Source organism: Saccharomyces kudriavzevii (assembly GCF_947243775.1).
Source record: "Saccharomyces kudriavzevii IFO 1802 strain IFO1802 genome assembly, chromosome: 3".
Taxonomy (NCBI): domain Eukaryota; kingdom Fungi; phylum Ascomycota; class Saccharomycetes; order Saccharomycetales; family Saccharomycetaceae; genus Saccharomyces; species Saccharomyces kudriavzevii.
The window spans coordinates 137,235-150,093 of NC_079274.1; the positions used below are offsets into that span (position 1 = coordinate 137,235).

General features: G+C 38.3%; 5 protein-coding genes and 1 non-coding gene across 6 annotated transcripts; 2 read left to right on the forward strand and 4 right to left on the reverse strand.

Moving 5' to 3' along the window:
* Positions 1-1,032: 1,032 nt before the first annotated feature.
* Positions 1,033-1,740, reverse strand: DFP3 (DUP240 family protein; the record flags this gene model as incomplete). The annotated part of the gene is made up of 1 exon (XM_056231892.1): positions 1,033-1,740. The coding sequence occupies one exon, from the start codon at positions 1,738-1,740 to the stop codon at positions 1,033-1,035; it is 708 nt and encodes a 235-aa protein (XP_056086355.1).
* A 1,608-nt stretch (positions 1,741-3,348) lies between these two features.
* On the forward strand, positions 3,349-3,422 carry Skdi_3.trna4N. Its single transcript has one exon. It is a non-coding gene; the product is annotated as a tRNA-Asn (tRNA).
* Positions 3,423-4,112: 690 nt separating this feature from the next.
* SAT4 (serine/threonine protein kinase SAT4) lies at positions 4,113-5,927 on the forward strand (the record flags this gene model as incomplete). The annotated part of the gene is made up of 1 exon (XM_056231903.1): positions 4,113-5,927. One exon carries the CDS (start codon positions 4,113-4,115, stop codon positions 5,925-5,927), a length of 1,815 nt encoding a protein of 604 aa, XP_056086356.1.
* A 474-nt stretch (positions 5,928-6,401) lies between these two features.
* Positions 6,402-7,199, reverse strand: RVS161 (amphiphysin-like protein RVS161; the record flags this gene model as incomplete). Its single annotated transcript, XM_056231914.1, has 1 exon — positions 6,402-7,199. The coding sequence occupies one exon, from the start codon at positions 7,197-7,199 to the stop codon at positions 6,402-6,404; it is 798 nt and encodes a 265-aa protein (XP_056086357.1).
* Positions 7,200-7,926: 727 nt separating this feature from the next.
* On the reverse strand, positions 7,927-8,778 carry ADY2 (Ady2p; the record flags this gene model as incomplete). Its single annotated transcript, XM_056231925.1, has 1 exon — positions 7,927-8,778. The coding sequence occupies one exon, from the start codon at positions 8,776-8,778 to the stop codon at positions 7,927-7,929; it is 852 nt and encodes a 283-aa protein (XP_056086358.1).
* A 622-nt stretch (positions 8,779-9,400) lies between these two features.
* On the reverse strand, positions 9,401-12,550 carry ADP1 (putative ATP-dependent permease ADP1; the record flags this gene model as incomplete). The annotated part of the gene is made up of 1 exon (XM_056231937.1): positions 9,401-12,550. One exon carries the CDS (start codon positions 12,548-12,550, stop codon positions 9,401-9,403), a length of 3,150 nt encoding a protein of 1,049 aa, XP_056086359.1.
* Positions 12,551-12,859: the final 309 nt, after the last annotated feature.

A 12,859-nucleotide genomic window follows, 5' to 3' on the forward strand; every position in this document is an offset into this window, starting at 1 on the left:
ATCTTTTGGAAAAGATGAAAAAGTGATAGAAGTATAATGACCTCTCGTATGAGCAGTTTACAAAACAGGAGATGATTTCTTTCCATTATGTATCCATGTTTCTGGTTTGAAACAATCGCATTTCGCTTGTTACAAAATAACCAAGTTTTTTTATTTATTTATTTACCTTGAATAATGAATGGCGTTATTATAAATAATACTTTCCAAAATATGTGTGGGCGTGAGTGTAGTAGTGCGTGGGGAGAACCCTGTGAGAAACTGTCCAGCTCCGCAGAAATTGAGTTCCGAGTAATCCAATGGCGCCAAAAAACAAACTGGAAACGCTTGAGAACACTGGAAGTTGTAAATGCCGCTCCCTTCTTTTAGAACATGCATAACACGCTTGTTGAAAGAAGTAAAGTGTCAGTCAGTCTCGTATATTCGGTTTCATTCTTTTTTTTGCTGAACAATCACAGTGGAAACAATCGCGAAACATTTGAGAAAAAAGCGATCTGAGCACCCGTCAGGGTAATACAAAGGAATGTCATACATCGCCCATACCATGCCCTCTGCACATTTTTTATCACCAAAGCTTGGTATATTTTACGTAGAACACAGAAAGAACTTGTGGTTGGTTTATGAATGCAACAACTGCGTGCCTATCCTCTCGTAATATGTAGTAACTAGTTTCAGATTCAAAAAGGAAACATATATTTCAGCTGCTTAAACTAATTTGTGGCAATGTGATAAGGGCATATCTTTCCCTATTCAACTTCTTCTTTTTTTCATATTCTCGTGATTGCAAGTTTAATCATTGCAAAGTGATTTTTTGAACCAAAATAGTATCTTCCAACCTGTTTGAAAAACTTTCCTTTGCGAGGTACTGATTATTTAACTCAATTTGAAATAGTTCTCTTGCTTCGAAGTATTTACGTACATCATCGTTCATTTTCAATTTGTAATTGCGAGCCGCTCTTAAACATAAAGCATTTTCTTCTCTATTAATCCTTGTGCTATATATATATTTGCTGAATAATTATTGAGGTTTCGAGCTCAGGGTATATCAGCATCAGGATATTGCTTTCTCCAGTATTCACGCTGCGCCTGTTTTTCTGCTTCTGCTGCTTTGAGGTAATAAGCTTCTAAGATTGGGTCAGCACTGAAACTATAAGATTTTGTTACCTCATTCGAAGGCTCGGTTGCTGGTGCGTCTGACTGTGTATTTTCAACGTCGTTGGCGGAAGAACTTGAATTTGCACCCGGATTTTTCCCTTTGATAAGGTGTCTAAAGAAGCCATAGCAACTTTGATCGCAATAAAAATAGTACGGAGTATTCCATAGTCCATTATCAAACAAATATTGGTTCATATTATACGTGATTATTCTCCATTCTTTCCCCTTCACCGCTGGCTTGCGTGTGATAACCTCCAACAAAAGCTTAATTTTGAACTCCTCATCAGAGAAACTCTCATTGAAGGCAATCAGCGCACCCATTGAAACAAAAAAGAAGGCAAAAATTAACAGACCAAAAACAACATTACAAAGGACGATATTATGAAAAAAAACGATCATTAAAGTTGATATCACTATTACTAGGAAGGGAATCATCGTTAATTTATAGTGTGCCATTTCGTAAAGAAGATAACATAGGTATGAGTTAAAACTATCTTTTGGAAGAGTGATGTTCTCCCCGATTAAAGAAGCGTTGGGTTCACTCAATGTATCTAATTTTACATCGTCATTGCGTAAATGTGACTGCATGTTCGATAGGAATTTGTCCTTAACTAAGGAAGTATAGTAGCGGGTGGATGGAAGTGTCGTGAACCGCTCAAATTCCGCTGCAAAGTTGTTTGTCTTCTAAGATTGAATCAGTAATACTCGCAGTTTTTGAAGTTACTCCGATGTTATTGAATCATCTTTAAATCCCTTTTTCCTCCAGCATATTTTTTAGTGCCGTTTTTTTCAACCCGTCCACAACCTGGAATACAAGGCGCATATGTAACGTAAAAAAAATTGCCGCTAGAAGGGATAAAAATGGCCTATTTCAACAAGCTTTGGAAGGTGGCTTGCGGTTTGATTGCAGTATTAACGAAGTCTTATACAAGCTCTTAAGCGGTATTACTCATGGTTGTTTTTTGTCGGTAATTAGTGTTGAATATGTTCAGTATGGAATTTACAATAAGTTTAATAATTATCGACTCCTACTCTTCATATTAAAAACTCAGACTTAACGTTCAATAGTAGATCTTTTGATGCGCCTGTGCCACTGTCCGGGCAATTTGTTTATCATTTCTCTATTCTGCGACAAATTGGTCGTCACCGAAGTACACCTTGGCATACAATCTCAACATTTCAGGCCGTTACTATAGTTGCCTGTTGTGCATAATGATGAGCCCACCTGTTTCAATAATTCTCTAGTGCGATGAGGGCTTTAGTAGCAACCGATCTTGTTACTCAGAAATAATCAATCTGTCCACCAAAGAGGATCAAAAAAATAGTCTGCAACTGTAGAAGAAAGCCCTTTCACCAGGAAGTTTTTGCACTATATCAATGATCTGTTATGGGTTGCTTCTCTTCTATATGGACATCAACTACGGTATTCCGCGCAAAAACCCTGTCATTCGAGGTCAAGAGATAGAGAGATAGACGAATATTTCAGCCGTTCAGCTGCCAGCTGCCGTTTTCTCAAGTTAATTTACTGGGAACATAGCATCCAATGGAGACTACCTAAAAACTGCTAACGCGTGTTCCCCCCAGTTTAGCCTAGCCTGTGAAGCTGAATTTCTACTTTTTGATGTTTCTGTCTTAAAAGTAGGCACCAAGCGTATTCTGTAACTTTTAAAGTGCTCCCTCCGGTAGATAATATAGAAAATACCTTCTGTTGATAATTAGTAGTATTAATTAAGAATAAAAGCAGAACAGTTTCTTATACTATGTAACAGAGGTATGTAAAACACACGCCGATTCAACATGTTAAACATGTTCAATATAATAATAACCTAGGGAATTTACTATAAGTTCAAAGTAACGACTCATATCACTTATATATAAATTCCACGTTGATGCTCAATTAATGTATCTTTGACTCCAAGTGCACTCACCAATAAAACCGCCATTTCTGCATTCTTCATCCTAAAACAAAAGACTAGTTAGGTGAATAATGATAAACCTACTTGTTCCAACAGATAATCTTCTAGTTACGTGATTGAATGCATTAATCAGCTGTACTAGTAATTGATGAATAGTTGATTATTGTTCCAACAGATTCACTTAGCATTGCGGACAAGGAAGTCTTTCGAAGGCGATTGGTGTGATCTATTTTAACCTACTCAATAGTAACTTATTTCACAGCCTCCAATGAAAGTAACTGACTCCATGGCCAAGTTGGTTAAGGCGTGCGACTGTTAATCGCAAGATCGTGAGTTCAACCCTCACTGGGGTCGTATTTTTGTTTTCTCCCCTCCCCCTTTTTTGTTTCTTTTTCTTTTATCCCCGACGGAGAAAGAAAATTTTTTCCTTCCCAGCAAATGCAAAATCACCTGGTACGTCATTGCATCAAATCAACATTGACCTCCCCGTGCTAATATGTTGAAATGCCGGGCTTTCTTCTCATTCCATTCATTTTCCGCTATTACAAATAGTATATATAATATTAAAGAAATTAGAAGAAGAAGAAGAAAAGAGCAAGGAATAAAACATACTACCATCATCATAGAATTATTGACAATTATTTTAGCAAAAGTTTATCAGACCCAGATATAGACCTTTACTTGGAGTTATAATTCAGAATTTTTTTTTCATTTTTTGACGATTTCCTGTCGGTTTCGTTATAACCTGTTGTGTTGTTGTTATTGTTGCTGGGTTGTTGTTTTTTTTATAACACTGTCCAAATACTTTGGATTATCAGAGTTCTGTTTAACAGGCTTCACTAGACTTTTAAACGTTTCAAAGTTCAAAATACAGACTGGAGGGTTAAAAGTAGCCTTTAACACTAGGTTTTCAACAGTTTTTTTGCTCTTCATTTGAGTTTACCATCAGACATTTACTATTAGTGACTGTTCTGATTACTATTTATTGTAATCCAAAAAGGCAATCAGATTCTACTTTCTTCTCGTACTTACTTCCACAAATATATGACTGATATGAATGATAATAATGCCGCTATTCCTCAGCAAACTCCTAGGAAACATGCCTTATCTTCTAAAGTTATGCAGCTTTTTAGAAGTGGCTCAAGATCATCCAGGCAAGTAAAGTCCTCATCGAATGCTCAACCACCTTCTAATATAAACACAAATTTCTCATCGGCGTCTAAATCGGCAAAGCTTGGTTTGCATACCCCAACTTCTGCTACCACTAAAGTGGCTCCTAATCCTGCAAATCCCGCAGCCGTGAGTAAGTCGGGCATGTACATGCCCGACTATTACCAATCTACATCGCCATCCCATTCCAGTTCGTCTGCGTCATTGAATAACCACATCGATATTAACACTTCCAAATCGTCATCAGCCGCTTCTTTAACCTCATCGGTATCAGCTTTATCTCTTTCACCCACATCAGCCGTTAATACTAGTTCCAAAAGCTTGAGCCCTAAATTTTCCCATCACAGTAATAGTAACACTGTCTTTACTCCTGCACCTACACCTACTCCTTCAAGCGTTAATAGCAACGTTAACAAGATAACTAATACCAATGCGCTTAACTGTGGAAGATTTGTCGTGCATAAAGATGGTACTCACGAGCATCATCTGAAAAATGCTAAGAGACAGGAAAAACTAAGTACAATGATCAAAAATATGGCGGGTGCGAGCAAATTACGTGGTGAAGCAAAATCTGCTGTTCCCGATATCATATTGGACCCAAGGACGACTCTGAAGTCCACCAAAAACCCACCTACTCTGTTTGCAGGTTTCATGAAACAGGTTGTAGATATGGACGATAAATACCCAGAAGGTACACCTCTAAGTGGCGCCTTCAATGGTTCTGAAAAGAATATGTACATGTCAGGCTTAAACGAGTCAAAAAATAGTGCACAGAGTACCACGTCTACCAAAAGAGATACACAATGTTTTGCCGAAAAATATGGTCGCTGTCAGGAGGTCCTCGGTAAAGGTGCATTTGGTGTGGTAAGAATATGTCAAAAGAAAAATGTTTCGTCGCAGGATGGTAACAAAAGCGAAAAACTCTACGCGGTAAAAGAATTTAAACGTAGAGCTTCTGAATCCGCAGAAAAGTATTCCAAGAGATTGACTTCTGAGTTCTGTATCTCTTCCTCGTTGCATCACACGAATATCGTTACTACATTAGATCTTTTTCAGGATGCAAAAGGTGAGTATTGTGAAGTAATGGAATACTGTGCGGGTGGTGATTTATTCACGTTAGTCATTGCCGCCGGGAAGTTAGAATATATGGAAGCTGATTGTTTCTTCAAACAACTCATAAGAGGTGTTGTCTATATGCATGAAATGGGTGTATGCCATAGGGATTTGAAACCTGAAAATCTGCTGCTAACTCATGACGGTGTGTTGAAAATAACGGATTTTGGTAATAGTGAGTGTTTTAAGATGGCCTGGGAAAAGAACATTCATTTAAGTGGAGGTGTCTGTGGTTCATCGCCATATATCGCTCCCGAGGAATACATTAAAGAGGAATTCGATCCAAGACCTGTGGACATATGGGCCTGTGGTGTCATTTATATGGCAATGAGAACCGGTAGACAGTTATGGAGTTCTGCTGAAAAGGATGATCCGTTTTATATGAATTATTTAAAGGCACGGAAGGAAAAAGGTGGTTATGAGCCTATTGAAAGTCTGAAAAGAGCCAGGTGTAGGAATGTCATATATTCTATGTTAGACCCCGTTCCGTATAGAAGAATTAATGGGAAACAGATTTTGAACAGTGAGTGGGGAAGAGAGATAAAATGCTGTCATAACGGACACGTATTGAAATAGAATAAGCATTTCTCCTTCACGCTCAACATTTTACAATTACTTTGTATTAATTCAGTATCTTCCACTTTCTTCTGTTCATTCAATACACGAAAAATCTTCTTATTTAGTATTGATGTCTAGTCTCATCATTTGTATTCTTCACTTTTTTATGTTCCATTTTGGTTGATCACGAGTTATCTTTATATTGGTAAATACCCTTAATTAAAAAAGAATTGTAACCTTATTTAAAAGAAAAAAAATACAAAACAATAAAAAAAGATGATGATTTTGAAGTATTGCTAGATTCCTCTCACTCTTTTTTTGTTCCTCTTTGACAGAAACATATGCTTCTAATTATCATCGTTGTTTTCTAAAGAAACTGCTCAGTTGATGAGACAAAGTGAAATGTTAGACGTAAAGGCTAATCAGGTCTTCTATTCAAGAAAAAGAAAAAAGAAACGAAGAAGAGCGCATGAACTAAGGGCTAGTGTAAGTTTATTTTATCCCGAGGGCACAAATATCCAAGCTTGTCATTTGCCCTAATAACTCTTCAATTTTAGTATCTAATAACCCATTAGCATAATCATCCCTTGATTGTTGATCTAGATATTGCTGGATCTGTGCTAAACGAGTATAACCATCAGTACAGAATCTTAACTGAATCTTGATTAAAGCTTCAAAACTAGGGTCGAAGTAAGGTACTCTTAATGAAACTAATTGTGGTAGCTCGGTCTTCAACTGATTGTTAAGATTTTCGAAAATATCTTTGGCTAAACTTAATTCCTTCTCAGCTCTTGGTAGTTTGGACGCATCTTTGGCAGGTTTGTCGACCAATCTACGAACTTTTGCCTTTGCAGCATCAAAATCTTGCTTTTTATGATCTCTCTTTTTTATGGCTTCCTCAATTTCCTTGAAATATGTTGAGAATTTTGTTATTGGATCAAGAACGGTTTCTCTTAAAGGTCCATCCAGTTGTTTCACAGTTTCACTATCGAAGTCTTGAACACATTGCAGATAATAATTACCTACGTTGTAGCCACCGCCGGCGACATACTTTGAATCGTCGTAAAGGTTAGAGATGACCTCAGCAATGGTGGTTTGCGACGCTGTTACGGCTCTTAATGAGTCCAAAAAACCCTTTGCTTCCTTTTGCAACGCCTCACCCGCTCTTTGAAGAACTTTGTAACGACGTTCTTCCATGTCGTACTCTTTATCAATGGTCTTGTCGACGTTCTTAATGATCACACTATGACCGGCTCTGTTAATAGCCTTCTTGAAACCTTCCCAACTCATTTTGTTTTGGCTTTCTTCTATCTTGTTGCAATTGAAATTGAATGGTTGTCCAAAATTGACCTTCCTTTTTCTTTTTCTTTCCTACTTCTGCTTCTTATTTAATTTGTCATTCGTTTCCCTTTCTTTCAATTCGAATTTTCGTAATCGTTAAAAATCCGCGCTTTTGAACAGCCCCTGCTGTGCCCACAACCAACAGAAAAAAAAAAAAAAAAATACACAGGATTGTTAAAAAGACGTTTCATTCTTGTAGCAGTAAGAATATATATAAGAAACATGCTATGAACGGTCGGTGGAAGATTTTATCGCTTGTCTGTTGATTCAATAGCACTGAGAGTACCGCTTGCTAACTCAAATTAGTACCAGAAGCACCTAGTCTGATTTCTTAAAGCAAGAGTAAAGTGCTGGCTTTAGAATTAAGCTGTTCATTAGAGAATGAAGTTATTGGTCGACCATTTCTTAGAGCTTTTTCTTACTTCGTTTATATCTTGTTTTATTCTTTTGGCTTTTGTAAAATGAAAATGGAAAGAAAAGTGACAAATTCTAACCGAAATATAAATGTAAATGTAAAACTATAGTATATTAATTCTATTTAAACATAGAAGAACACAATTAGTTGATATAGTTATCTAAGGTCATACATAATAAAGTTATCATAATTGAAAGATCGAGAAAACTGAGGAAACAAGTTTTTTTTTTTCAAGTTTTCATTATTAGGTAGGTCGTTTCCTTAAAATATAACCCTTTCAGTCGATGGCAATGGGAATGGACGAGCCAACACATATGAATTTTGCTTTGTTGCCACACCTGCATATGCATTGTACCAAGCAATGAAGGCGACGACAACTCCCAGGACCCCACCAGCTCTTGTAACACCGAGTTTTTCTGCAAAATGGCCGATAGACAACAGTAGGAAAGTCAAAGATAGTAGGAAGAACAACAGAAAGAACATGACTGTAGATTTCATGGTACAGACGGTTAGACCGAAAGTGAAGATTGCCCATCCCAATAGATAGAATCCTAAAGCGTTATTCAAGTCTGATTCATTCCCTTCATAAGCTTCCAAGATGCCAAACCAAGGGATGTAAATAGCAGCAAAACTCAACCAAAACCCACCGTAAGAACATAGTGCGGTACCACCAAAAGTATTCTCCAAAGCAATTTCCCAAATACCAGCAATTAGTTGCACCAAACCACCGTAGAACATAGCACAACCAACGATAACGTTAGGGATAGTAATACCTTGCGCTCTCGCATTGAACATGGATAGCACAAACGTGGTCAAAGCGAAGGCAGAAAGACCTAGGGGCGCAGGATTAGCAAATTTGTGCACTGGAGCAGGCGCCAAACCTGGATTCAAAGTACCACCAAAGGCTTGGTACAAGTCGCTTTTCAAAAACTTCTGACGCCCGATGTAAATATATTCGTCGTTATCACCACCGGTGTAAATCTTCCCCAACGAGTCATGGGATGGACGTTCATCTTCTGCGACGTCATGAACATCGTTGTCATGAGAACTATAATATCCTGCAGGAGCATTCTCCAAATCGGTATTTCCGCTCGTTTGCTCTTTGTCAGACATATTGTTTATTGTATGTGGGTAGTTTTGTGGTTGTTTAGTTATATTTGCGTAGCTGTTGACTTTCTAGTCTTTTTTTCCTTGTAAACAGACGTTTGTTGTATTCTGTTGTGTTGTTATGGTTACTGCAAGACACACGAAAGGAATACGTAGAAAGATCTAACAAATATGTTGCAACGCACCTGCTTTATATACATCTTAACCATTCCAAACAAGTTGGAGTGGAGAAAAAAACAAATCTTAGCCGCCCAACCCCAACTGTCCGCAATAACGAAAAAAGCTGAAACAGGTGGCTGCGGACTTCTCCAACGTTTGTTACCCCAACAATACCCAAATAGCCGCCTAACCGCAAATCTGGTAAGCAATAATTTGCAATTGCCTGCAGATGACCCTCCGCGCCGCCCTTTTTTCGAAGTCATTCCTCAAGGTCCCTCCTCCCGCATGCCCTCGTGAGGCTGCACATAAACATCCGTAGCCAGTAGAATCACTCAGCCGCTCGTCAGTTCCACGGAACTCCGGGTCAATGGGCGGAGGAGAGGACCCTCCCGGGGGTATTGCAGAAAGGTTGCGGGGCTGACCGTTATTAGTGTATTATGTAAAAAGACGGAACTATACAAACGCTTAGCTACTTTTGTTCCACAACTATCCATTTAAGGGCTAAATACCCCATTGATAAAAACACTATGTTGAACAATGCCAAAATCTTGATGTCGAAAATAAGGTTTTGAACGACAAACCCGAACGTGCTCAAGATAGTAGCTCCGGGAACCTCGATGTTCAAGCCGTACTTTCTCTCTTTCAACATCAATGTCTTGACTTCGTTGATCAGTAGGGATTCGTAGGCATAGTAAAAGACCGAAAAATTTTTCAGGTACTTGAAGGCCACGTTTGTAATGTTCTTAGTATTAATAAACAATCCGCTAAATAGAAGGGAGCCCAAGAGCACCAACACACTTAGTATGATGGAGTTGTTCAAGTCTTCAAAAATTATTCCGATAGTTAGGATTTCCAGTGATATTCCAAGGTTAAACAATATAAGAATCCCAATACACTTGAAAAAGGCGCTGTCTTTCATGTTTAAGCCGGTCATTGGATAAACAATTAATGACAATAGTATGGGTGGCACTACTCGTAACGGCACCACTTCGCTAATTATCTTACTGATGTAGTATGCGAATGGCGAGTAATAGTTGTTAGACCTTTCTTTAATGAAAATGATTCTTTCCAGGGCAAATGAACTCAGGCCAGTAAATGTAACAAAACCGAAATACGTCAGTATGAAGAAGAACAATCCCATTCTGTTCTGAAACCCACTAATATCATTTGAGACATTGTAATACAGTGTCCCCAGGAATACACTCAATAAAATGGTTAACAAGTAATTACCCAATAAAAGCTTAGGGTTCCTGTACATATTTTTGAAACTTCTTGAGTTTAATATCGATAGCTGTTGCAGGAAGCCAGCAGATTCTTGACCTGTGGGGAGGTCTCCATTCCAGATGTTGCTGATTTCGTCACCTTCACTCAGGATTTCTTCGATCTCTTGAGAAAGTTCGGCATAATAAACGCTATCTTTGTATTTATCATGTAATATCTTGGTATTCAAATCAATTTCAGTGGAGCCTCCATTCGCCCCCTCTGCGTCCTCACCGTCTCTAAGCAGTGATCTAATCTCATCTCTATGGGCAGCGAGATGGGCCCATTCTCTTTGTGTGGTACCATCACTGTTCGTAAATGTTGTCTGGTGAATAGTATTGTCAACATCAACATCATCGGCGTCCGTGCCAGCTTCTAAGTCAGAAATGTTCCGAATTCTTCTCCTCTTCCCCTGAGGAACGGTTTCAAAAGTGATATCGATCAAATAATCCGCAATATTATAATTATCAGGACAAGTATATCCCTCATTTCTTAGAAATTCTGAAACTTTCTTGGAATTTCCAGAATACACCATTTCACCTTTACTCAATAGGATCAGTTTGTCAAATAAATAGAATATATTTGACCTCGGCTGATGAATGGATAACACCAAAGTTCTGTTATAATCACTGGATAACCTCACTAGGCATTCAATAACATTATTAGCGTTGCTAGCATCCAAGCCAGAAGTAGGTTCATCCAGGAATAATACTAATGGAGATGTCACCAATTCGCATGCAATTGAGACTCTACGTTTTTCACCTCCGCTGATACCACGATCAAATTCATTGCCAATAATACGATCTTTAATATCAATAATTCTTAATTCTTCCAGCACTTTATAAACACGTGCCTTCTTGGCCTCAAAAGATAGTACCTTGGGCAGTCTCAATAGTGCACTGTTCAAGACAGTTTCAAAGACAGTTAGAGTAGGCAATAAAAAGTCATCTTGGTCAACGAACCCGGTTATTTTTGAAAAGGCTTTACGGTCCATGCTGATACCGTTAACTTTGATGCTACCAGAAACGTGGCCGGTTTTCCTTTTCATTGCCAAAATATCTAATAAAGTCGTCTTGCCTGCACCGGATCCACCCATGATAGCCATGATTTGACCAGGCTTTACGACACCACTAATTTCGTTTAACACAATTTCTTCAACACCGCCAGAATTTATTGAGGGAACACTGTACGTGATATTTTCAAAACTCAAAGTTGCCAATGTGTCATCTTCATTTTGTAAGAAATTGCTTACGGCATCTTCATCCGGCAAGCGAACGGAAGACTTTGAAGAACCCAGCCCGTTTCTAAATAGCGGGGATTTAGAGATATAAAAGGTAGCAAATGTGAAAAGCGCCAAGACCATCACAGCAGTCAACGCCAAGACCAATCTTCCTTGCCATGATACTGCTGGATCTTTTGAAGGTGATTTGTAACCTGGTATTTCACTATAATGAACACATTCACCAGATTCACATTTCAAAGTGATATAGGGATCGCCGAAAATAGTTAAAATCAAATCATTCATAGAAGGTTCGCTGAATTTGCATTGCCTTGTTTCCAAATCACAACTGAAATCTCCCGGCCCTTTTATAGTCTCTGTTAAAAAGTCCGAAATATCAATAGACCCTTTAGCACCACACAACATTGTATCGGGGATACATTTGCATTGGACGTCATTACACTTATAATGAGAGGTATTCTGGCTCAAGTCGTATTCAAAAGCGCAATCGCTCAATCCACAGTAAAAACTTTCCAACTGATCTATCCAAAACTGGAAATTACATTCCTGATTAGGTTTATCACAAGCAAATGTAATTTGTGGTATTTTCCCACCCAAGATTTGTAAGATTTTTTCATTAGTAACATTGCAGCCCGAAAAGACTTCATTTATAATCATACCATTCTTATAACACGTCCCCTTAATACTGGAATCGGGCATGAACGCATCACAAACGAAATCCTCCTGACAAATGTCACAATTGATTCCACCCCATCCGTCATCACAGTGACAGGTTTCATTTTCCGCTCTTATGGGACGATCCTTATTACCACTTTCATCCGGCGAAAGACCACCACACAAGGGCAGAGAACAATCATCTCCTGCAAACCCTTCTATACACTCACATCTACCAGTATACGAATTGCATTCAGAAAACTGTTTGCATTCGAAAATAGGAAGCATACAGTTGAAACATGGCGGGCAAGTATCGTTGCCCTTATCTTGTACAGAGGGGCGTGATTTTTCTGATAAAGTACCTTTTAAGAACGGAACCTCTTGTTGTTTTGCAAACGTCACCGAGCTGCTTAATAATAGAAAAAATATCACACTCTGATAGAGATAACGTCGATAACTTTTCATATCAAAATTTCTTTTAATCATATATATCTAGCGTGCAAGTTTTTGTAGAACGAATATTGTCTTTTTTTTTTTTCTTAGTTTATTCTATACTTTTGGATCTTAGCTTCAACTCAAGATGTACAGGTATACACGTGAATGCATATTCGGCACTTACAAGAATTTTGTTGCAAGCCAAGAAAGAGTGAGGAACTATCGCACAATCACTATTGATGGTACCGATTTGGGCCCGAATCCTTTATTTTGGACTAACCCTCATGCTATTATCGAGGCCAAAAAAAGAAAGGATTTTACCCTCTTAGCTTGTATTTA